General features: G+C 42.5%; 1 protein-coding gene across 5 annotated transcripts in view; it reads left to right on the top strand.

Annotated features, from left to right (window-relative positions):
- stxbp5l (syntaxin binding protein 5L) overlaps positions 1 to 26,881 on the top strand; it is a 523,376-nt gene that overhangs the window by 77,298 nt on the left and 419,197 nt on the right. For all 5 annotated transcript variants that reach the window (XM_048540360.2, XM_048540359.2, XM_059650278.1 and 2 more), the window contains exon 2: positions 23,217 to 23,314. In XM_048540360.2, the coding sequence (XP_048396317.1) occupies positions 23,217 to 23,314 (98 nt within the window). The remainder of the gene's footprint in view (positions 1 to 23,216; positions 23,315 to 26,881) is intronic.

The raw sequence follows: 26,881 nt of genomic DNA, 5'->3' as shown, positions 1-26,881 counted from the left end.
GGGAGTGCGTAGGAGTGTGTGTGTGGGAGGGAATGGGTGGGAGTGTGTGTGTGTGGGAGGGAGTGTGTGTGTGGGAGTGAATGGGTGGGAGTGTGTGTGGGTGTTGTCGGGAGCGTGTGTTTGTATGGGAGGGAGTGTATGTGTGTGTGTGAGGGAGTGTGTGTGTGTGTGTGTGTGGATGTGGTAGGGAGCGTGTGTATGTACGTGTGGGTGTGGCAGGGAGTGGGAGGGAGTGTGTGTGTGAGTGTGTGTGTGTGTGTGTTTGGGTGAGGGAGGGAGGGTGTGGGGGTGTGGGAGGGAGGGGGTGGGAGTGTGTGTGAGAGGGAGTGTGTGTGTGTGTGTGTGTGTGTGTGTGTGTGTGTGTGTGTGTGTGTGTGTGTGTGTGTGCCTGTGCGGGAGTGTGTGTGTGTGGATGTGGTAGGGAGCGTGTGAATGTATGTGTGGGTGTGGGTGGGAGTGTGTGTCGTGGAGGGAGTGTGTGTGTGCGTGTGTGAGGGACCTGTGTGTGTGTGTGTGTGTGTGTGTGGGAGGGTGTGTGGGAAGGTGTGTGTGTGTGTGTCGGAGGGTGTGTGTGTGTGTGTGTGTGTGTGTGTGTGTGTGTGTCGGAGGGTGTGTGGATGTGGTAGGGAGCGTGTGTATGTAGGTGTGGGTGTGGGAGGGAGTGGGTGGGAGTGTGTGTGGGAGGGAGTGTGTGTGTGTGTGTTTGGGTGTGGGAGGGAGGGTGTGGGAGTGTGGGAGGGAGTGGGTGGGACTGTGTGTGGGAGGGAGTGAGTGTGTGTGTGTGAGTGTGTGTGTGTGTTTGTGTGTGTGTGTGTGTGTGGATGTGGTAGGGAGCGTGTGTATGTACGTGTGGGTGTGGGAGGGAGTGGGTGGGAGTGTGTGTCATGGAGGGAGTGAGTGGGAGTGTGTGTCGTGGTGGGAGTGTGTGTGTGCGTGTGTGGGAGGGTGTGTGGGAAGGTGTTTGTGTGTGTGTGTGTGTGTCTGAGTATGTGAGTATGTGAGTGAGTGTGTGTGTGTGTCTGAGGGAGTGTGTGTGTGTGTGTATGGATGTAGTAGGGAGCGTATGTGTGTGTGTATGTACCGTGGGTGTGGGAGGGAGTGGGTGGGAGTGTGTGTGTGGGAGGGAGTGGGTGGGAGTGTGTGTCATGGAGGGAGTTGATGGGTTTGTGTGTGTGTGTGTTTGGGAGGGTGTGTGTGTGTGTGGGAGGGGTTGTGTGTGTGTGTGGGAGGGGTTGTGTGTGTGTGTGTGGGAGGGTGTGTGTGTGTGTGCGAGGGTGTGTGTGTGTGATGGAGGGAGTGTGTGTGTGTGTGTGTGTGTGTGTGGTGGAGGGAGTGTGTGTGTGTGTGTGGTGCAGGGAGTGTGTGTGTGTGTGTGGTGCAGGGAGTGTGTGTGTGTGTGTGGTGCAGGGAGTGTATGTGTGTGGGAGGGAGTGTGTGTGTGTGGGAGGAAGTGTGTGTGTGTGTGGGGGGGAGGGAGTGTGTGTGTGTGTGAGAGGGAGTATGTGTGTGTGTGTGGGGGGGAGGGAGTGTGTGTGTGTGTGGGAGGGAGTGTGTGTGTGTGTGGGAGGGAGTGTGTGTGTGTGTGGGGGGGAGGGTGTGTGTGTGGTGGGGAGTGTGTGTGCGTGTGGGAGGGTTTGTGTGTGCGTGTGGGTGGCTTTGTGTGTGTGTGTGTGTGTGTGTGTGTGTGTGTGTGTGTGTGTGGGAGGGTGTGTGTGTGGGGGGGAGGGTGTGTGTGTGTGTGGGAGGGTGTGTGTGTGTGTGGGGGGGAGGGTGTGTGTGTGTGGGAGGGTGTGGGAGAGGGTGTGTGTGTGGGAGGGTGTGTGTGTGGGTGTGTGTGTTTGTCGTGGAGGGACTGTGTGTGTGTCTGTCTGTCATGGAGGGAGTGTGTGTGTGTGGGAGTGTGTGTGTGTGCAGGAGGGTGTGTGTGTGTGCGGGAGGGTGTGTGTGTGTGTGTGTGGGAGGGTGTGTGTGTGTGGGAGGGTGTGTGTGTGTGGGAGTGGGTGTGTGTTTATGGGAGGGTGTGTGTGTGTGTGGGAGGGTGTGTGTGTTTGTCGTGGAGGGATTGTGTGTGTGTTTGTCGTGGAGGGACTGTGTGTGTGTGTGAGAGCCATCTCTCTGCCTCCCTCTTTTTCTCACCCACACTCATACAGACTCTCACACACACTCTTACACACACGCTCTCACTCTCACACACACCCCCACACACACGCGCACACAGTCCCACAACCATACAAATGCAAACAACAGACACAAACACTCCCACACACGTGCAGCCATGCACACTATACCCCAACAAACACACACTTAGCCACACCATACACACACTTATTCCGCCACACACATACATTTGCCCCTGTACATACACCCACACACCCACTCCAACACATGCACACGCCTTCAACCTCATATTGCCCCCAACCCCACACATAGACCCATGCACGTGCGCGCACACACACACACGCATGCATGCACGCACACAAACACGCACGCACACAAACACGCACGCACACAAACACGCACGCACACACGCACACGCACACGCACGCACACACACGCACACACACATCTGTGGATTGAAAACTGTATTTGAGGATTCATTGTATTTAGTTCACTAATAGAATTTATGGATGGTTTGTCAATATGGCCTTTTATAATTTCCTACTTTCAAAATAAAACCAGTCTGACTCCAAACCAAAGCACAAGCTGATTTTAATCAAGGCCTCACACCTAGCATACATTGTCCGACCCAAAATGTCACCTCTACTTTAATAAAACTTTTAGTTCTCTCAGGACAGTGACTTCAGACCTAATCGCTCATTTACATATAGATATTTATCAATTAAAACCTTCTGACTGATTTAAGATTTAATAGCAACTTTGGTTTATTTTATACATCCTTGTCAGTTGTGTGACCTTTTGATCTTTTACTTATAAATTCTGTGTTCTGTGTGCTTCTTTCTCACTTCACCTGACAAAGGGGCTACGTTTTGAACACTTGTGTTTTCAAATAAACCTGTTGGACTCAAACCTGGTGTCGTGTGATTTCTGACCTTGTCCACGCCAGTCCAACTCCGGCACCTCCACATCATCGTTAAGTGGATTATAGCTGTTAAACGGATTATAGAAAAGCTCAAGGTAATCAAGAAATTATAGCATGATTTTGCAAAAGAGGAATCTTGTTTAACCAATTTGTTCAAGTTCTTTGAAGGGGTTAGGAGCTCCTTCTTTAATTGCATTGTGTGTCTACCCACAGCATATGGATTGTAGAGATTCCAGAAGGCAGCTCACCACCACATTCTCAACTTAAAACAGAAGTTGCTGGAAAAGCTCAGCAGCTCTGGCAGCATCCGTGGAGGAGAAAACAGAGTTAACGTTTAGGGTCCGGTGACCCTTCCTCAGAACCACTTCTTCAAAGGATGGGTAATAAATGCTGGCTCAGCCAGTGATGCCAACATCCCAGACTGAACAAAACAAAGTAATGTATTATGGATAAAGTGGAGTCTGTAGACATGCTGTACATGGATTTCAAGATATGCCATTTCAAAGTTTCTTGAGTTAAATAAAAACTAAAGGTATGGGGTAACATATTAGCATTGACATAAGAATTGCTAGCTAGTTGGTAGAAAACAGGCTAAGCATAAGTGTTTCTGAAGAAGGGTCTAGGCCTGAAACATCAGCCTTCCTACTCCCCTGATGCTGCTTGGCCTGCTGTGTTCATCCAGCTCTACATCTTGTTATCTCAGATTCTCTACCATCTGCAGTTCCTACTATCTCTGAAGCATAAGTGTTGTTTATGTGATTGGCAGGATGTGACATTTGAAGTCATACTGAGATCTGTACTGGAGCCTCAAACTTTTACAGTTTACTTCAATGACTTAGATGAGGGGAGTGAAGGCATGGTTGATAAATTTGAAGATGAGATCAAAATAGAGTAAGGTATGCATGAAGAAGATAGATTCTGTGAATGGGTAATAATCTGGCAGAAAGATTATGATGTTGGAAGATATGAAGTTGTTGATTTTGGCAGGAAGACTAAAAAATGAAGAGTTTTACTTAACAGAGGATAATTGTAGAATTCTACAAAACGATTTAAACATTCTAGTACATGGGTTACAAAAGGTTAGCATTGAGGTACAGCACATAATCAAGAATATGAATGGGATGCTATCCTTTATCACAAAAGGAATATAAAAATAAGGATGTTATACTTCAGATGTATAAGGCATTAATGACACCACATCTTGAATACTGTGTGTAGTTTTGATCATCTTATTTGAGAAAGGATGTAAATGCATTGTTTAGAGGAGGTTCAATAATTTGATACCTGAAGTGAGTAGGTGGTCTAATGAAGATACATTGGACAGGTTGGGCTGCTTCCACTGAAGTTTAGAAGAGTGAGTGGTGGCTTGATTGACGTGTACATGATCCTAAATTATGTTAAGGTGGATGCAAAAATAATGTTTCCTCTTGTGGGTATATCCAGAATTAAGAGACACTGTTTTTAAAATTAAGGTTCACCCTCTTTGGACAGAGATGAAAAGAATTTCTATCTTTCAGAAAAGTGTTCATCTTTGGAACTCTGCTTCAGAAGGTGATGGAAGCAGAACTATGTAGTAGAAATATGAAAACGTAGAAAATAGGAGCAGGAACAGGCTATGTGGCCCTTCCAGCCTGCTGTATGGCTGCTCCTATTTCATAAGTTCATATCTATGCTTATAGATTGTCATAACAGTGTGAGGAGGAGCAATGGGGACATGATTCTAGGATGAGATGACTTTGGTTGTCGTAGGTGGGGCATGGAGAGTGTGTGGGGTGTGAGGGTTGAAAGCTGAGGAGATGTTTTATGTTTTATTCATTTTTTAAAAAGAGTTTGGATACTCTGTTGGAGTTTGGGGGAAGGCTGTAGCCTAGCCCATCTCCATGTAAGGCATTCTCCTTTCAAGGTCTCCTGTCTCACTAGACTGAAAATCTGATGTATGGACAGGCATTTTTAACAAGGTTTAGGAAATCTCCTGACTCCATATCCCTGACTTAGGATGAATATCAAAGTCTGCATGTCATTTGCTACATTGGGGAAAGTCAATTGATTCCTGAGAATTATATCAGAGCAGAAATCTAACCATCCAATTTCAAATTGGAATAGAGTTGAAAGAAAACATGTCTTTATATACTGCCTTCCTAACTTCCAGATGTCTCAAAACACTACAGCCAATAAGGTGCTTTAGAAATGCCGTCTCAGTTGTAATGTAGGAAATGTGGTAGTTAATTTGTGCATAACAACAGGATCATGGAAAGCTTTCTTTTGTTATGTTGATTCTTGGATAGATTGTGGCCACAATGTTGGGGACCATTTATCTTCTCCTTTTTGATCTGTTTTATTGTAGTTTCCCTGAGATGTAAGTGTAGGTGGCAAGGCCACCAGTTATTTGTTCATCCCCATTTGCCCTTCAGAGGGTGATGGTGATATATGTTTTTGAAACACCCCACTGCCCATTTGATGTAGGTGTACCAACTTTGCTGTTAGGAAGGGTGTTCTACAATTCTGATGAAATGACAGTGAAGGAATCTCATTATTGTTGCAAATCAGGATGGCGTTTGGCTTGAAGGGAGCTTTCGTGTGGTGGTGTTAACATGAGACTGCTGTCCTGTTCTTTCAGGTGATAGATGACACACATTTAGAAGTAGCTGTTGAAGGAATCTTGATGAATTGCTGCAACACACCTTGAAGATGGCACACTGCTGTGATTGTGCATTGCTTCTGGAGGAAGTAAGTGTTTAAGTTGGTAGATAGTGTGCAGATAACAAGAACTGCAGATGGTGGAGTCAGAGTTAATACAGTGTGAAGCTGGAGGAGCACAGCAGGTCAGGTAGCGTCAGAGGAGCAGGAGAGCCTACATTTCACGTTGGAATCCTCCATCACAACTGGATGGCCTGAATGTCATTTTGAGTCCATGGGGTATGAGCTGGCTGCATGGGCAGGTACTGAGGAAGGAGACATGGCTGTAGTACTGGGTTTGTTTCAGTATGTAGTCAAAGAGCTTTAGGGTGAGGAGATCACCAGTGGGTTGCAGTGGGAGAGATCCACTGAGGTCTTTCAGAGGGAGGAGGACAACTTCTTCAAGGTGGGCATCCTTGGAAGTGACTTCACAGTAGAATTTTCAGTCATTTGGAGATTGCAAGAACTGCAGATGCTTCATCAGGATCCCAACCCGAAGCATTAACTTTCCTGCTCCTTTGATGCTGCCTGACCTGTTGTGTTCCTCCAGTTCCACACTGAATTGGTGTGGACTAAGTGAACTGGTTTGTCTTGAATGGTGGCAAACTCTTTTGGTGGTGTTAGAAGTACATCCAAGCAAGTGGAGAGTATTCCATGGCACTCCTGTGCCTTGTAGATTGGGGACAAGTCTTAGGGAGGCAGGAGGTAAGTTATCTGCTTCAGAATTCCCATGTCTAACTATAACCACCCAAGCAATTAGATGAAGCCTCAGTTCGATGTCTCATCTAAAAGATTATAGCTATGATTGTAAATAACTCCCTTAGTTCTCCACTGAAGTTCCATTGTTATTTTTTGTGCACAGGCCCTGGAGGGGGACTTGTTCCCAAAATCTTCAAGATGTCTGTGCTGCCAACTGAATCATGGTTACCCCTCAATTCTTGACATAGATTGTAGCTATTATCTGTATGTAAAGATGAGTATCTTGAAAGTGATATTTCTTTTTAAATTCTTGCTCCAGTTTCATATCATAAGGTAGTTGTTGCAATGTTAACTGACATTTGCATGAGTCCATAACCAGTTAGGGTCACAGTATGTTGATTGAAGTAGGAGAAGCAAATATCTATGGATGAATATTCATATATAAGTAGAATCATAAAACTTTGCACATCAGTCTTCAACAGCCAGTGAAACATGCAAGAGCTGATGTGATACTGTGTCCTATTTAAACTGTGGAAATGTAAACTTAAGTATAGTTACCATATGAGCTGCTGTTTTGATTTAAGTTTCAAAATTTTTATCTGCTTACTTGCCATTATGGATGTTGAAAACTGTTTTGAATGTACTTTATTAGTAAGCATCTGAATTTTAGATAATACAGCAAAGACAGGGTACAGTGGCCTATGATATATAAATTAATGTAAAATGCATCATAATATTTATATTTGTTTTAGAATATTTCAGATCCAGAAAATTTCTGAGTGTACTGCATATTAATGATGACTTTGACCTAATAAACATTAATTGTGTCACTGGTAATGTGGCTAAAGCCATTCTAAATACTGTTCTTTGCTTGCATTTGCAATGAATTATGTTAATTTAGATATGTGATTAAATTCCCTGACTTCCAGAAAACATTTGATGCAACACCACATAACAGTTAGTTAGCAAATTAGAAATGTTTGGGATTGATGGATCCTTGGCAGCATGGATTCAAAGTTGGGTAACAGATAGGAAACAGAGGATAGGTATAATTGGACATGTCTCAGATTGGAGACAAGATGAAGGAAGTGTTCCCCAGGAACTGGTGCTGGGACCTTTGCTGTTTCTGATTTATATTAATGATTTAGAGTTGGGTACGAGGGCAAAATCTCTAAATTTGTGGATGGTACAAAGCAAGGGTGAATAGTGAATTGTGAAGATGATGCTGAGCAACTTCAGAAGGACATTGAAAAGTTGGTCAAATGAGTGGACATCTGGAAAATGAATTTCCATGCAGACAAATGTGAAGTAATGCATTTTGGTTGAGGAAACATGGAGAGACAATACAAGCTCAATGATACAACTTTGAGGGGAGTACACGACCAGAGGGGCCTCAGGGTTCACTTGCATGTTTCTCTAAAGATGACCAGACAAATTGAAACAGTTGTTAAGAAGGCTTATAGGATCCTTGGATTTATAAATAGAGGCATAGAATATAAAAGCAAGGGAGTATGCTCCACTTCTATAAATCAATGGTCAGACCACATTTGGAGTATGATGTTCAGTTTTAGACACCTTATTTAAAGAAGAATACTAAAGCCCTAGATAGAGTTCAAAGGAAAATTACTAGAATGAAACCGGGAATGAAGGATTTTAGATCCAAGGAAAGATTAAAGAGACTTTAAAAGATTAAAAGCTTATTCTCCTTCAAGCAGATTAAGAGGTGACCTTTTTGATGTCAAAATTCTAAGCAATTTTGACAGTGTACAGAAGGATATTCTGTTTTCAGTACTTGTATATCTGCAACTAAAGGTCACAATTTCAAGATTGATAGCAAGAGAGCTAGGAGTGAGATGAGGAGAAACCTCTTTACTCAGTCAGTTGTTGGGATTTGGAACTTGCTGTCTGGGAGAGTCTTAGAGGTAGATTCCATAGGTTTCAAAAGAGCTGGATATATATTTGAAAATGATAAATTTAGAGGACGATGAAGATAGGGCTGGAGAGTGGGACTAGCTCTTTCAGGAGCCAATACAGACATGATGGGACAAATGGTGAACTTGAGTACTATAAAATTCTATGATTCTATGATATTTTAACCTTCAATAGTGATATCATAATGAAGTGTGTGTTACCTAGCAAAATGGGTGTGTAGATGATGGTGATGTAGGCATTTTTAAATTTTGTATACTAAGCGATCCAAATAAATATTCAGACTGTTTCTCTAGGAATTCATTATTGAATTCATGAGAAATGTAACTAAATCTTGGAGTAAGAATTCAAAACAGAATTGAATGATCAAATTATTTGAATTGTGGCTTTAAATTTTAAAAAAATGTATTCGGTTTTCCAACACTTTACATCTAACCACATACTCATGTAGCTGTTTTTCCTTAAAGATGTGAACTGATGCACCATTGATTGCTGTAGCTGGAACCAGTTCCAAATATTTACAGCCTTGCCAGCCTTCTGCAGGGACCCTCTAGGACACCCTGGTCCACTCTTCCTTCACTCCCAACACATTCCCACAGCCTCATGGTACCTTCCCCTTCAACCACCAGAAGATGTTGTAATACCTGCCCATTTACTTCCTTCCTCCTCACTATCCATGTCTTCAAACACACCTACCAAATGAAGTAGCGCTTTACCTATACTTCACTCAATCTAGTCTTCTGTATTCACTGTTCACAACATGGTCTCCTCCACACTTCCAAAACAAATTGCATGTTGGATGACTACTTTGCTGAACACCTATGTTCTATCCACAAAAAAAGACCCTGGCCATCCAATTGCCTGCCACTTTAACACATGACTGTGTCCCCTGACCAATAACTCTTAGGTTTTCTGTAGTGCTCCAGTGAAGGTCAGTGCAAGTTGAAAGAACAGCACCTCATTTTCTGCTTAGGGACCCTGCAGCCTTCGAGATTTAATGTCTAGATTAAACGACCTTGTCCTTACAACAACCCCAACTCACCAGACCTTGACATCACATGGGCTGCTACCATATACAACCCATTGTCAGCTGTCGATAGCCCTCATTAGAATTCATTCCCTCAGATTGACCTTTAGCCACTCCTTTGTCCAACTGATTTTTTTCTGTCTCTCTTTGGGCTCTATCTCCATTTGTCATTTATTCTTGCCCCCTGCACCCAACCTCATCTTCTGCATAAATATCAGCTTTCTCTGAGCTGCCATCATTTCTGAAGAAGCGCCACTGGATCCAAACCATTAACTCTGATTTCTCCCCACAAATGCTGCCAGAGCTGCTGAGCTTTTCCAGCAAATTCCTGTTTTTGGTTTTGTTCCAAATATTCACAACCATGCAGCATTTGAATGTCATAGAGTCATACAGTCATACAGCATGGAAACAGACTCTTCCATCCAATCAGTCCACATTGACCATGTTCCCAAACTGAACTAGCCTCACTTACTTGCACTTGGCTCACATCCCTCCAAAATTTTCCAATTCATGAACTTGTCCAAATGTCTTCTAAATGTTGTAACTGTACCAGTATCCACCACTTTCCCTGGCATTTGATTCCACACATAAACCATGCTTTGTGTAAAATAAAAGTTCCCCCCATGTCCTTTTTGAATCTCCCTGCTCTCACCCTCAAAGTATCCCCACACTAGGGAAAAAATCCTTGTCATTCACCTTAGCCATGCCCCACATGATTTTATAAACCTCCATAAGGCCACTCCTCAACCTCCTGTGCTCCAGTGGAAAAAGTCCCAGTCTTTCCGGTCTATTCTTATATTTCAAGCCCTCCATTCCCAATAACATCCTGACAAATCTTTTCTGAAACCTCTCCAGTTTAATAATATCCTTTCTGTAACAGCATGATCAGAACTGCACACAGTATTCCAAACGAGGCCTCACCAATGTCCTGGCAGCATCTGTGAAGAAAAATTTTAACTATGGTTTTTTCTTCATTGATGCTGTCAGACCTGCTTAGCTTTTCCAAAAGCTTCTGTTTTCTTTCCTGAGTTGCAGCATCCATGATTCTTTTAGCTTTTACTCACCAATGTCCTGTACAACCTGAACATGATGTCACAAGCCCTATACTGAAAGGTCTGAGCAATGAAGGTAACCATGCTAAATGCCTTCCTAACTACCCTGTCTGCCTGTGATGCAGACTTAAAAGAATTATGTACCTGAACACCTAGGTCTCTCTGTTCTAAAATGCTACTCAGGATCCTGCCATTAATTGTGTAAGTCCTACTTTTGTTTGTATTACCAAAATGCAATGCCTCAAGTTTATCCAAATTAAACTCCATCTGCTACTCTTCAGCCTATTTGACCCAGTTGATCAAGATCTCTTTGCAATCTTAGATAACTTCTTCACTGTCCATTATACTGCCAATTTTGGTGTAATCTGAGAATTTACTAACCGTACCCCCGATATTCTCATCCAAATCATTTACATAAATGACAAACAAAAGTGGACTTAGTATTGATCCCTGTGGAACACCACTGATCACCACCCTACAATCCCAAAACCAACCCTCCACCACCACCCTCTGTCTCGTACTGTCAAGCCAATTTTGTATCCAATTGGCAAGCTCACCCTGAATCCAATGTGATTTTACTTTACTGATTAGTCTACCATGTAGAACTTTGTCATAGGCTTTACTAAATTCCAAGTAGACAATGTCTACTGCTCTGCTTTCATCGATCTTTTTGGTTATTTCATTTAAAAAAAACGCAATCAAGTTCGTGAGATGTGATTTTCCTCGCACAAAACCATGCTGACTACCCTTGACCAATCCTTGCCTCTCCAAATGCATGTAAATCCCATCTTTCAGAATCACCTCCTACAACTTACTCACTGATGTCAGGCTCAAAGGTCTATTGTTTCCAGGCCTCCTCTTATAGCCTTTCTTAAGCATGGGCACAGCATCAGCCACCTTCCAGTCCTTCAGTACTGTACCCATATTTATAGATGATACAAATATTTCTGCCAGGGGACCAGAATTCCTCTCTAACTTCCCACAATATCCTGGATACACTTGATCAGTTTCTGGAGATTTGTCTACCTTTTTGTTTTCTAATACCTCCAGCACTTGCACTTCTGTAATGTGAACAGTTTTCAAAACATCAATATTTATTTCCCTGAGTTCGCTAGCCTCCATTTCTTTCTCAACTGTAAAAACTGACAAAATATTCATTTAATATCTCTCCATCTCCTGAGGTTCAACACAAAGTCAACCTTGTTGACCTTTGAGGTTTCTACTCTCTCTCTCTGGTTGCTGCCTTGCTCTTTTTGAATTACCTTTAACCTTATCTGCCTAGGTAATCTCATATCCTCTCTTTGTTTTGATTTCCTTCTTACCAATGCTGCTATACTTTTTATACACTCCGAGATTCGTTTGATCCCAGTTGTCTGTATCTAATACATGATTTTTTTTATCCTTGACTAGAACTTTAATATCTTCATTCATCCATTGTTCCCTAATCTTACCAGCCTTGCCTTTCACTCTGACAGGAGTATAGTGCTTCTTGAACTCTTGTTATGACACTTTTGAAGGCATGCCACTTGTCAGTCATCCCATTTCCTGCAAACTGTTTACTCCAATCAACTTTTGGAAGTTATTTTGGTGGGAACCTTAGGTCCTACTAATTTCATGTTTTGATGAGGTGCTATAGTTATGCTTATGTTCTTTGGCTTAGATCAGAAATTGCAGTATAAGACAAGAAGCATTCTAAGCTAAATGATAATAAAGTGTGAAGCTGGATGAACACAGCAGGCCAAGCAGCATCTCAGGAGCACAAAAGCTGAAGTTTCGGGCCTAGACCCTTCATCAGATCTCTGATACTGAGCTAAATGACTTATGTTTGTGGTCTAACATTTCATGGCTCAATCCTCTTAACATTTCAAAAACTGGATTAGGTTTTCTCTGATTTATGACTTTCCATTGAGATCAGGAACTGATTCCTGAATACATGTTACATGCTAAAACATTAAAGTGATACTTACTTGTGAAATAAAGACATCACTCGACGTTAGAAAATGGACCTAAACCCTATCATAACAAGTTACTACAAATTGGGAAAGATTTGGAGATCAAAAAATATATACATGGATAATTATAATCATCCATTCATTTTTGCTTCCATCACTACCAAACCAACCCAAACTGCTAAAAGTATGAAAATAGTTGACAATTGTATTGTTTTTGCATAAGTAATTTGATGCATTGAACCCTTGAAACATAAAGTTCATTTTTGCTGTGTATGCTGAATGTCTCAAGTTGTTTTTAGAAGTTAGAAACAATCTTTTATATTGTTGTGGACGCCGCTGCATAAATGTGGATTTAATTTTTTTCTGAGCTACCGTATGAATGGAATATATTTTGCAGTATGGTTGAAGCATTGATACAATAATTTGTTAACTTGTTTATACATTCTGGAAGATAAATGCAGGTGAAAACACTCAAGTTAGTTTCCCCATTCAATGCACATTTTTCTTTTTCATCAGCAATTTATGCTTTTGTGATTGATCTTCTATAAAAGCAGTGTTTTAAAACAGTTTGATTTGTCCTACAATCTAGAAACAAATTAGTAAGAGCATTCTTTATTGCAATTTTTTTTGGTGTCATAAGTATGAAATTGCAGTGCGTGATTGTTACCATTGTTTAAAAAGATATCCTGATGGTTAACACTTTGCCAGTAGTGAGAAGTATACAGTATGTAAGCTCTTGAGTGCAAAAACACAATTTGATGATATAAGTGCAAAAAAGCAGAATGGATTGCAAATTTTGATGGCAACTTAGAATATTCTCAAAAATTGAAGAAAGTACCTTGATCAAACATCAATAGTATTCACTAGGAGTACAATATCAACTGTGCAGGTTGAAATGATTATACTAAAGTAATTATGTTAAAATATTTCCTGCTTAGCTTTAGGAATCCTTATGCCATTATTCAGTAATCTTTATATTGAAAATGAGTGTTGTGAACATCAGTTTAAGACAACAGAAAGGATAGAAAAGGTTAGTGTAATACTCATGTTAAAATATTCACAAATCTTTTGATATTAGACTCTTTAAGTCAAGAGTCAAGAGATAAAAAGCTGGCAACAAAATGGAAAACGGAGGATGTGCTGAGGATAATTATTTAATTTGGCATCCTCGGCTGCTTCATTAGTGACCTTCCCTCTGCCATCAGGTCAGAAGTAGGGATATTCGCCAAAGATTACACAATGTTCAGCACTATTAGTGATTCCTCAGACACTGAAGCAATCCATGTTCAAATGCAACAAGACCTGGACGATATCCAGGCTTGAGCTGACAAATGGTAAGTAACATTCGCATCACTCAAATGCCAAGCTATGACCACCACCAAAAAGAAACAATCTAACCACTGCCCCTTAACATTCAATGGTGTTACCATCACTGAATCCCCCACTATCGACATCCTTGGAGTTACCATTGACCAGAAACTGAACTGGAACTGCCACATAAACATAGTGGCTTCAAGAGCACACCAGAGGCTAGGAACACTGCGAGGCATAACTCATGTCTTGACTTCCCAAACTATGTCCATAATCTACAGGGTACAAGATAGGATTGTGATAGAATACTGCCCACTTGCCTGGATGGTGCAGCTCCAACAACACTCAATAAACTTGACACCATTCAGGACAAAGCAGCTTGCTTAATTCGCACCACATCCACAAACACCCGGTCCCTCCAACACCAATGCTCAGTAGCAACAGTGTATACTCTCCACAAGAGTAAGTCGGCACGGTAGCTCAGTGGTTAGCACTGCAGCCTCACGGCGCCAGGGATCCAGGTTCAATTTCACCCTTGGGCGACTGTCTGTCTGGAGTTTGCAGGTTCTCCCCTTGTCCGCGTGGGTTTATTCCAGGTGCTTCAGCTCTTCCCACAGTCCAAAGATGTGCACGCTCGATGAACTGGCCGTACTAAATTGTCCATAATGCCCAGGGATGTTTAGGTTGGGTGGATTAGACATGTGAAAATGCAGGGGAAGGGGAATGCGTCTGGGTGGGATGCTCTATGGAGGGGTGGTGTGGACTTGTTGGGCCGATTAGTCTGTTTCCACACTAGGGTTTCGGTGAAACAAAAACTCACAACCACTTCCATCTCAAAGGACAAGGCAGACACATGGGAACACCACCATCTGTGAGTTTCCCTCCACACCACTCAGCATCCTGACTTAGAATATATATTACCATCCATTCACAGTTGCTGAATCAAACACCTAGAGTTCCCTCCTAAACGGCATTGTGGGTCAGCCCACAGATGGTTAACTGCAGCTGTTAAAGAAGGCACCTCACCACCACCTTCTCAAGGATAACTAGGGGAGGGCAATAAATACTTCTGGTCAGCCAGCAACACCCACATTCCATGATTGAAAGGGGGAGAAAAAGTGATTTTGAACATGGAATGTATTGGGAACATTGTTTACCATTTACATAAATAATTTGATCTTTGGAAAAGGAAATACAACTTTACAATTTGCAGTCAATGCCAAGTTTAGAGCTGTTATTAATACAGAAGACAACTGCATCAAAATCCAGGAACGTATTACTAAATAAAAACCGAAAGAACTATGGATGTTGTAATACAAAACAGATGATCCTGGAAAAACTCAGCAGGTTTGGCATCATCTTTCTAGAAAAAATCAGAGTTAACGTTTCAGGTCCTGTGACCCTTCTTCAGATACTGCCAGGCCTGCTGAACTTTTCCAACGATAGTAGGAACTGCCGATGCTGGAGAATCTGAGATAACAAGGTGTATAGCTGGATGAACACAGCAGGCCAAACAGGATCAGAGGAGCAGGAAAGCTGACGTCTTCAGAACTTTTCCAGCAACTTCTGTCTTTGTAACTCTTTAATAAAGCTGTAAAATATATGTGTAATTGGCAAATAACCTTCAATCTAGATAAATATGAGGTGGTGGAATATGATTGGAAGACCAAGGAGGAAAACAGCTCTAAAATGAGTTAGGAAGAGAGAAAGACTAGGATCTATTAAGCACTTTTCATGATCACTCAGCCATTGGACACAGGTCAAAACTTCTTTTTGAGCACTCTTCTTGAGATTTTCTTGAGGGCTAGATTTTTCAGGGCTTAAGTTTTGGTTTAATGATCTCTTTCTCATTTATTCCTGTATTAGGTAATGCTATCAGGTGGAAACATTACCTTCTGTGTTTCATTTGACATATAGAGTGATTGGACTCTGAGATGCAGAGTTAGAAAAATTCATCAATACCCTCAATAATCATCACCCTTCTATTAATCTTAAAGCCATGTCACACAAGACCATCAAATTCCTAGCCATTACAATATTTAACTTGGCGCAATACAGACCTCAAGTTAGCAACAAAAGTTCTCTTTTCAAAATAATTGACATATCTGCAGGCTACCACTCTAAATAGCCTTCTAAGATTCCAGAGATCACAGCTATTTTTTTTCCACCATTAATGCACAAAACTAGAATATTTTAACTAGACAGATACAACCCCTTTTACTGCAGCTCAGATCTCAGATTTAGAATTAACTCTAATTGCAATAGCAGCAACTACACTTTCGTGTCATATGATAGTTCCTGATTTCATGCAACTTTAAGATAGAGATTTCACATTCATTTGCAAGGAATTCAATGTTTTGATGACTTCAGGTTTTCTTTGAACACACTTTACTGAGCATTCCTTTGACCAGTTTAAAACTGTTCTGCAAAGTTTGCATTTTCCATCTCCACCACACTACACCCTCATTGCTTCCATCCTTGACTTTTTAGCTTGTCTCTTTCACCTCTCTCAGTGTCCCACTTTCATTCCCTGCAGACTCCCTCTCCTCCCCTCTTTGCAGCCCAGCTTTCTCTTATATTTCTCAGCCTTTAACCGCTTGTAGCCTCCCTTTCTACCCTTGCTATCCATCTCTTCCCTCTCTCTCTAAACCCCCACCCTGTCCTTAAAGCCTCCCTTTGTCTCCCTTGCATCTTAATCCTCCTCTTCTCTTCTCTTTCCATTACCCTTGTAACCTTCCTTTCTTTCCTCTCTACTTGTAGTCTCCCTCTTCCCCCAACCAACACCCCAACCACTCCTTAGCCTGGTATCTCCCACTTTTATGGCCCTAGCTCAGTAACTCCTGCTTCAACTGCTGCAGCCCCAACCAGCTACCATTGCACATAAAATGGTTACAAATGAGTTAACATTCATATTACATTGAGTTCCACATACTCTGATAATGTCACACAGCCTTTGGGTGGAGATGTCTGATTTTTTCATGAATATGCAAAGGGAGCAGTACAGCTCTCAATAGTCCTTGGTAATTATGTCTCACAAGTTAATGTAAACCATACCCGCTAATGTCATGCAATAAAATACTTAATGTGAGAAAACTGTTCATCCATTTCTGGTACTAATGTAAAATGGGAAAGGTAACCAAACCATGGCGTACAAGCATAACTAAGAGGTAATATTAGATCTAAGGAAGAGGCATACCAATTGGCCAGAACAAAAACCGAAATATCTGAGGAGCTGGAGCTGTTTATAATACAGCAAATGAAAGCAAAGAGATTGATTTTTAACAAAGATGAAAATAGAGTACAAGAGCTTGCTGGGAACATAAATCTGATTAAAGACGTTTCTATATGTATGTGAAGAGAAGAAGATTGATGTAGATCTCTTCAGGTAGAATGCAGGAATTTAAAATGTGGGACAAAGAAATGGCTAACCAACTAAATGCATACTTTGGTTCTGTGATCACAAATAATGTACCAGAAATGCTGGAAAACACAGGATTTAATGACAGGGAGGAACTGAAGGAGATCAGCATCTTTAAGGAAATTGATTGGATTGAGTGCCATTAATTCACCACACCTTGATAATCTACATCCCAGTGTATTTAAAGAAGTGGGCCTAGAAATAGGGAATGCATTGGTAGTTATCTTTCAATATTCTGTAGACTCTGGAACAGTTCCTAAGAATTGGAGGGTAGCTAATGTAATCCCACTGTTTAAAAAGGGATGCAGGGCAAAAAAATGGGCATTATAGACCAGTCAGCCTGATGTCAGACTTGGGGAAAATGCTCATATCCATTACAAAAGAATTAATAGCTGAGCATTTGGCGAAAAGTGGCAGGCATGGGTTTACCAGCAATTGGCCCATATATCCCTCTAAACCCTTCCTATTAATATACCCTTGTAATTGGACCAGCCTCCACCACTTCCTCTGCCAGCTCATTCCATACACCACCACCCTCTACATGAAAAAATTGCCCTTTAGGTCCCTTTTTAAATCTTTCCCCCTCACTTAAAAACTATTCCCTCTAGGTTTGGACCCTACCCTAGGAAAAAGATTTTGGCTGTTGATCTAATCCATGCCCCTCATGATTTTACAAACCTCTACAAGGTCACCCCTCAGTCTTTAACTCTCCAGGGAAAGTAGCCCCAGCCTATTTAGCATTTCCCTTTAATGCAAACCTTCCAGTTCTGGCAACATCTTTGTAAATCTTTTCTGCATTCTCTCAAGTTTAACAGTATCCTTCGTACAGAAGGACCACCAGAAATGTATGCAGTGTTCTGAAAGTGTCCTCTGAAAGAAGCTGCAAACTAAACAATTACTTTAAACTTCAGAGCAAGCTCATTATTTTTCTAAGCTTAGCTGTTCAGCTGCCTTGTGTTCAACCTCTGACACACCAACACCTAAGCTTATTTGCTTTCCACATTCTTCTGTTTCTCTGTATCATTGAATTCCTGTTGCTACTTTTTAAAAATACGTCTTGCTGCAGCTGTACAAGGTGATCATAAGGTCATGCTTGGAGTACTTTGTGCAGTTCTGGTTGTTCTTTTTAGAAAGGACGTAATTAAACTGGAAAGAGTGCAGAAAACATTTACTCAGATGCTACCTAGACTGGAATGTTGTAAGGAGCGATTGGATAGACTGGAACTTTATTTACCCTGGATCATTGGAGATTGAAGGTGACCTTAAAGAGGTCTATAAAATCATGAGAGGCATAGATAAGGTGGATAGCCAACAGCTTTTTCCCATGATCAAGGAGTCTAAAACTTAAGGACGTAGATTTAAGTTAAGCGGGGAGCGATACAGAAGGGTTTTTTTTTCACACAGAGGCTGGTGAGTGTCTGGGAATGGGCTGTCTGAGGCAGTGTTGGAGGCAAGTACAATTTTATCATTTAAGAAACATTTGGACAAGTACATAGATGGGATAAAAACAGAAGTTGCTGGAAAAACTCAGCAGGTCTGGCAGCAACTGTGAAGAAAAATCAGTTAACATTTTGGGTCCACTAACGCTTCTCAGAACTGATGGTAGCTGGGAATATGTCACTTTGTATGTAGACAATAGGGAGGGGGTTGAGATAGGAAGTAAATGATAAGATAGGGCCTAAAGTGAGAGAAAAGCAATTGGACAGAGTTGATAACGATCAGGCTGGGAGGGTGATTAGTTGTTAATGGGGACTATTAGTAAATAACAACAGATGGTTTGTAATGGCAGACTGTGTGGTTACAAACCTGGTGTGTGGGGTAGGGGCTGGGACATGGGAGAGTTCAGGCCTTAAAATGATTGAACTCCATATATTCTGTCCAGAGGGCTGCAGGACCCCCAGGCAGAAAATGAGATGTTGAACCTCCAGCTTACGTTGGGATTCACTGGAACACTGCAACAAGCCAGAAATAGAAATGTTGGCCAGGGAACAGGGTGGTGTGTTGAAGTGGCAGGCAACAGGTAGCTCAGGGTCTTTTTTACAAGCAGAACATAGATGTTCTGCGAAGCAGTCGCCCTGTCTCCACTTTGTTTCCCCAATGTAGAGAAGACCACATCGTGAGCAGTGAATGCAGTAGACCAGATTCTGTGAAGTGCAGTAAAGTGTTGCTTCACCTGGAAGGTATGTTTGGGCCCTTAGATGCTGGGGAGAGAGGAGGTAAATGGGCAGGTGTTGCACCTTTGCCAGTTACAGGAGAAGGTGCCATAGGACGGTGGGGAGGTGTTGGGTGTGAAGGAAGTGTGGACCAGGGTGTCCCGGAAGGGAGAGTCCCTGTGGAAGGCGGACAGGGGAGGGGAGGAGTATATGTGTCTGGTGGTGGTATCTCACTGGAGGTGGGGGAAATGACATCTGATGATCTTCTGGATGGGGATGCTGGTGGGATGGTAGGTAAGGACAAGGGGAACCGTATTGCGGATGCAGGAAGAAAGAGAAGGGTTGAGGGCAGAAGTGCGGGAGATGGTTGGACCCGGTCGATGGCCCTGTCAACAGCAGTACTGGGAAATCCTCAGTTGAGGAAGAAAGTGGACATTTTGGAGGCTCCCTTGTCGAAATTGGCCTCATCCTATCTGGATGCTTCACAGCTTGGTATGGCAACTGGTCTTCCCAAGACTGCAAGAATTTACAGAGTTATGAACCTAGCCCAGTCCATGATGCAAACCAGTCAATCCTAATGAAGGATAATACCAAAAATGTTAACTTTTCCTTTCCTCCAGATGCTGCCTGGCTTGCTGTGTTCTTCCAGTCTCCTGTTTGTCTACCTTACTTCCATTGACCCTGTTTGTACTTCCTGCTGCCTCAAGAAAGCAGCCAACATAATCAAAGACCCCTCCCCACCCCTTCCATCAGGTAGAAGGTACAAAAGCTTGAAAGTGTGTACAAACAGATTCAAGAACATCTTCTCCCCTTGTGTTATTAGACTTTTGAATGGACCTCTAATATATTAAAGTTGATCTTCCTCCGCACCTTCTCTATAGCTGTAGCATTATATTCTGCATTCTGTTCGAGTACTCTGATGTATTTATGTATGGTATAATTTGTCTAGTTAGCATGCAAAACAATGCTTATCACTGTATCTCAGTTCATGTAACAATAATAAAATCAAAAATTAGTAAAATACAAGTGAACAATACAAATCTCCAGACTGCCCCGTACCACTTATGAAACCAATATAAATGAAACTAAATCAGGTCTTCCCCCTTCTTTAAACGCAAATACAAAATAGAAATTAAACTGAAGGCTCATTATTCTTAACAGGTCAGTTCAAGACAAATGGCTGTTTCCGTTCCACATCATGAACATGGAGCAGTTGTACAAATGGCCTGTTCCTGAGCTGTAATTACTAAATGATAGTGTGGTTATTTATATAAATTTGACAATAAATAAATGGATCTGAATTTACTTCTGGTTTTGAAAGAAAACAAAAATTTGCTCAAGATAACAAAATGTGAGGCTGGATGAACACAGCAGGCCAAGCAGCATCTCAGGAGCACAAAAGCTGACGTTTCGGGCCTAGACCCTTCATCAGAGAGGGGGATGGGGGGAGGGAACTGGAATAAATAGGGACAGAGGGGGAGGCGGACCAAAGATGGAGAGTAAAGAAGGTAGGTGGAGAGGGTGTAGGTGGGGAGGTAGGGAGGGGATAGGTCAGTCCAGGGAAGACGGACAGGTCAAGGAGGTGGGATGAGGTTAGTAGGTAGCTGGGGGTGCGGCTTGGGGTGGGAGGAAGGGATGGGTGAGAGGAAGAACCGGTTAGGGAGGCAGAGACAGGTTGGACTGGTTTTGGGATGCAGTGGGTGGGGGGGAGGAGCTGGGCTGGTTGTGTGGTGCAGTGGGGGGAGGGGATGAACTGGGCTGGTTTAGGGATGCAGTAGGGGAAGGGGAGATTTTGAAACTGGTGAAGTCCACGTTGATACCATATGGCTGCAGGGTTCCCAGGCGGAATATGAGTTGCTGTTCCTGCAACCTTCAGGTGGCATCATTGTGGCAGTGCAGGAGGCCCATGATGGACATGTCATCAAGAGAATGGGAGGGGGAGTGGAAATGGTTTGCGACTGGGAGGTGCAGCTGTTTGTTGCGAACTGAGCGGAGGTGTTCTGCAAAGCGGTCCCCAAGCCTCCGCTTGGTTTCCCCAATGTAGAGGAAGCCGCACCGGGTACAGTGGATGCAGTATACCACATTGGCAGATGTGCAGGTGAACCTCTGCTTAATGTGGAAAGTCATCTTGGGGCCTGGGATGGGGGTGAGGGAGGAGGTGTGGGGACAAGTGTAGCATTTCCTGCGGTTGCAGGGGAAGGTGCCGGGTGTGGTGGGGTTGGAGGGCAGTGTGGAGCGAACAAGGGAGTCACGGAGAGAGTGGTCTCTCCGGAAAGCAGACAGGGGAGGGGATGGAAAAATGTCTTGGGTGGTGGGGTCGGATTGTAAATGGCGGAAGTGTCGGAGGATAATGCGTTGTATCCGGAGGTTGGTAGGGTGGTGTGTGAGAACGAGGGGGATCCTCTTGGGGCGGTTGTGGCGGGGGCGGGGTGTGAGGGATGTGTCGCGGGAAATGCGGGAGACGCGGTCAAGGGCGTTCTCGATCACCGTGGGGGGAAAGTTGCGGTCCTTAAAGAACTTGGACATCTGGGATGTGCGGGAGTGGAATGTCTGATCGTGGGACCTTTAAGGACCGCAACTTTCCCCCCACGGTGATCGAGAACGCCCTTGACCGCGTCTCCCGCATTTCCCGCGACACATCCCTCACACCCCGCCCCCGCCACAACCGCCCCAAGAGGATCCCCCTCGTTCTCACACACCACCCTACCAACCTCCGGATACAACGCATTATCCTCCGACACTTCCGTCATTTACAATCCGACCCCACCACCCAAGACATTTTTCCATCCCCTCCCCTGTCTGCTTTCCGGAGAGACCACTCTCTCCGTGACTCCCTTGTTCGCTCCACACTGCCCTCCAACCCCACCACACCCGGCACCTTCCCCTGCAACCGCAGGAAATGCTACACTTGTCCCCACACCTCCTCCCTCACCCCCATCCCAGGCCCCAAGATGACATTCCACATTAAGCAGAGGTTCACCTGCACATCTGCCAATGTGGTATATTGCATCCACTGTACCCGGTGCGGCTTCCTCTACATTGGGGAAACCAAGCGGAGGCTTAGGGACCGCTTTGCAGAACACCTCCGCTCAGTTCGCAACAAACAGCTGCACCTCCCAGTCGCAAACCATTTCCACTCCCCCACCCATTCTCTTGATGACATGTCCATCATGGGCCTCCTGCACTGCCACAATGATGCCACCCGAAGGTTGCAGGAACAGCAACTCATATTCCGCCTGGGAACCCTGCAGCCATATGGTATCAACGTGGACTTCACCAGTTTCAAAATCTCCCCTTCCCCTACTGCATCCCTAAACCAGCCCAGTTCATCCCCTCCCCCCACTGCACCACACAACCAGCCCAGCTCCTCCCCCCCACCCACTGCATCCCAAAACCAGTCCAACCTGTCTCTGCCTCCCTAACCGGTTCTTCCTCTCACCCATCCCTTCCTCCCACCCCAAGCCGCACCCCCAGCTACCCACTAACCTCATCCCACCTCCTTGACCTGTCCATCTTCCCTGGACTGACCTATCCCCTCCCTACCTCCCCACCTACACCCTCTCCACCTATCTTCTTTACTCTCCATCTTCGGTCCGCCTCCCCCTCTCTCCCTATTTATTCCAGTTCCCTCCCCCCATCCCCCTCTCTGATGAAGGGTCTAGGCCTGAAACGTCAGCTTTTGTGCTCCTGAGATGCTGCTTGGCCTGCTGTGTTCATCCAGCCTCACATTTTGTTATCTTGGAATCTCCAGCATCTGCAGTTCCCATTATCTCTGATAAAAATTTGCTCAATATGTTTCATGCCATATGAATGGATTTTTGAACAGGTAGAAATGTATAGATTTTAATGTGTGCAATTAAAGCCAACTTTTTACTATATGATGTATAAAATTTTATTTTATGATGATATTTAGAAAGTCATTTTTAATGTTTATTTTGTTCCTATCCCTTATTTTGCAGACAGTGCGCCATGGCTTCCCCTGTCAACCTTCTGCCTTAGCTTTCGATCCGGTGCAAAAAATCCTGGCTATTGGATGCCGTACAGGAGCACTACGAATGTATCCTTCTTTTTTAAAAAAAATGACTTAAGCTTGTTTACAAGAAGGTTTGTAGCAATTGATACTTGGATTGTCTCAAATACTGACTACTATTTTCTTCTACATTGAATGTGGATTTCACAGTCAAGGATAACGTATTGTCTTGTCTCATTATTGTGAGCATGTTTACCTGCAACTTTACCTATGTTGACATATTATTCAAATAAGTCTTGTCTGACAGTGTTAAATTCATGTGACTAGGGTTATGTTGGAAAGTGGTAATATGATTCATTTTGGATCAGCGGCAGATGTATGGGTAGGTATTTTCTTTTATCACATTTTCCTTGCTGATATTGTGGTTTGTCATTAACTGACACTCGTGCTGAGAGAAAGCTGAGCTGTTTCTTTTTGTACCAACTGCCTATAATGCTTTTACCAATTATTTTTCAAGTGATGGTTTGGTCTCTCATGGTTGAAATTATCATCCACATATTGTTATCAATTTCCTTGTCATTCTAATATTGCTTTGCTTATACATGCTTTTCAGCTGTTTTAAGCTCTTTGCAGCTTTCAAAATAAATTTTCACCATTCACAAAATCTTTGATACAAATAAGATTGAGATGAAGCAATTTTATTCAAATTAAATAATTGTGCAAGATTTTTTAAATAAAAATTTGGCTGTGATTGCATCTACCGCAAGTTTCCTTTTGTTTAAATTCAACAGGGATGTGTTTGGCAGATGGCCTCAATTCCAATGCTCTTAAAATGATCAACTTTTATTAAAACATTCATGTCAAATAATTTTTCTGCTTTGGCAGGCGTGCTAAGACAATCTTATGACCATTGGCCTGTTAATTGGCTCAGATAGAGACTTCTGCCCTCATCTGTGAGGATGTTACACTACTAAGGGCAGCCAGTAGAAAATGTAATAAAGTTAAAAGACCAACTTCACCATATTGTTTGATTTAACCTGTATATGCTGTTTAAAAGCAAACTTGATTTTATTCATTCAGCATCAAAAATGTTGATCAATGACAATGTCTATAACAGAGAAGTAGTTTGCAGTTTGGTATATATCAAAGAGAATGTATTCAATAATCACAATTTCATTGAAAATAACAAAGAGTTGCTAATTTCAGAATTCTGTGTAACAGACTGCACCAAATAACCTGCTCACTCCAGAATTTATCCCTTGAACGAGGTGGGCTAAATACCCCACAAATTGCACAGAGTTCAGAAACTCCTACCCGCAATTGAAATTAATTCTAGACTTTTTATGCAAAGCTAATAAAGAAGAGTATTTTATAGCTATATTAAGAACAGAAAATTCTAGAAACATGTTTCAGCTTAGGCAGCATCTATGGAGAAAGGATAGTTGGCTTAACTGACTTGATATTAACAGCCTATGATTGGTGAGAGTTTGCAAGGGTTGGGGCATAAAATTGTCAAATCACTAAATGTGACTTCCCCTGTGGCTATTGCTGTTTTAATGAAAGGAGATATCAGGGTATCTGGGTATTGCCCTTTGCAGGAGCTAATTATTATAAGCATATTTAAATGAACTGTGCATCATATGATTTAACAATTTGAATTTAATGCCAACTACGTGGATCAAGGAAGATTGGCAGTGAAACTAAGGCAAGATTGAACAGCAATTTAGCAATTTAGTTTCACAATTCAGGATGTAAGGGAGAATTTTTTACTTGGCTGGATAAATGCAACTCTAACAATAGTCACATTCTTGACAGCAGATATTCAGGAAAAAGCAGCCATACCATTCACCATCTTAAACTTACACTTGCTCTGCCATCAGTGCACACTAACAGAGATATGTACCATCTACAGAATATCTACAGAATAACTCACCAGGTTTCCTTCAGTAATACCTTCCAAATCTGCAATTGCTACCACCTAGGCAGAGTATTCTAACCTGAACATTCTTCTATAAGTCACACATCCTGACTTAGAAATACATCATTCCTTCATTGTCCTGGGTCAAATAAATATATAAAGAGGACAGTAGCTATAGTAAATGTTGGTGTCCTAGAGGCAGAGACAGGAAAAAATTGTCATGGAAATGTGGAAGTGGCAGACACGTCAAACAAATACTTTGTGTCTGTCTTCACAGCAGAAGTCTCAAATTATGTGCTAGAATTAAAAGATAACCATGGTGCTAAAAAGAGTGAATAACTTAAGGTAATCAACAGAAAAAAGGTATTGGAGAAAGGGCTAAAATCTAATAAATCCAGGACTATTGGTTTATATCTGAGAGCTCAAAGAAAAGTAGCTGCTGAGGTAGTGGTCACGATGATTGCAATTTTCCAAAATTCCCTAGATTCTAGAATATCTCAGCTAGCCAAGAAATGAGGGAGTCAGCTGGGAATTAGAGGCTGGTTAGCTTCACATCAGGAAAATGCTGGAATCTCTTATTAAGGAAGTTTTAACAATGCAGTTAAAATCATAGTATGAGCAGACTTAGTTCAACGTGGTTTCATAAAAGGGAAATGGTGCTTGAGAAATAAATTAGTTTTTTAAGGATGTAATTTGTAGTGTAGATAAAGTGGATCCAATAAGCATAGGATACTTGGATTGCAAAAGTCATTCAATACAGTGTCACAGAAAGGTTAATGCACAACATAAGGACTCATGTTTGAATGTGATATTTATTGGTGAATGCGAAGGTGATCTCTGTGAGACTTACAAGATTCTGAAGGGGCTTGAGGGATAGACTGAAGAGGTTGTTTGCCATGGCTGTGGAATTTTAAACATTGTAGGCATGATTTCAGGATAAGGATTTGACCCATTAGGACTGGGATGAGACATTTTTTTCACTCAAGGGGTTGGTTAATGTTTGGAATTCTCTACCCTAAATGATTGTAGATACTCCATCATTGACTATCTTGGCCTTAGATATGTTCAGAGGTTTGGCCAATAAGGAATCAAAAGAAGTGGGGAGCAGGTGAAAAAGTAAAGTTAAAGTTTATGTATCCTGTGGTGGTGCATCCTCAATGAATTAATTTAGAAATTATAGTCATAGAGGTGTACAGCATGAAAACAGGCTCTTCAACCTAACTTGTCTATGCCAACCAGGTGTCCTAACCTGAATTAATCCCATTTGCCTGCGTTTAGCCCATATCCGTCTAAACCTTTCCTATTCGTGCACCTACCCGAATGTCTTTTAAATGTTGTAATTGTATCTGCCTTTACCACTTCCTCTGGCATCTTGTTCCATGTACACAGCACCGTCTGTGTGGAAAAAGTTGCCACTGAAGTCCCTTTTCCCCTTTCCTCTTTAAACCTATGCCCGCTAGCTTTCGACTCCCCTACCTTTAGGAAAAGACCTTGACTATTCATCTTATCTATGCCCCACATGATTTCATAAATCTCTGTGTAAGCTCAGCCTCCTATGTTCCAGGGAATAAAAATCCCAGGCTATCCAGCCTCTCCTTATAATTCAAACCTTTCAGTCTCAGTAACATTCTTGTCAACTTTTTTTTATCACCCTTTCCATTTTAGTAACATGCAACCAGAACTGCATGCGCTGCTCCAAATGTGGCCTCATCAACGTCTTGTACAGCTGTAACGTG

Source organism: Stegostoma tigrinum, chromosome 12, assembly GCF_030684315.1.
Source record: "Stegostoma tigrinum isolate sSteTig4 chromosome 12, sSteTig4.hap1, whole genome shotgun sequence".
Classification (NCBI taxonomy): domain Eukaryota; kingdom Metazoa; phylum Chordata; class Chondrichthyes; order Orectolobiformes; family Stegostomatidae; genus Stegostoma; species Stegostoma tigrinum.
Note: the sequence above shows the minus strand (reverse complement) of the source record. Positions and strands in the feature narration are given on the sequence as shown.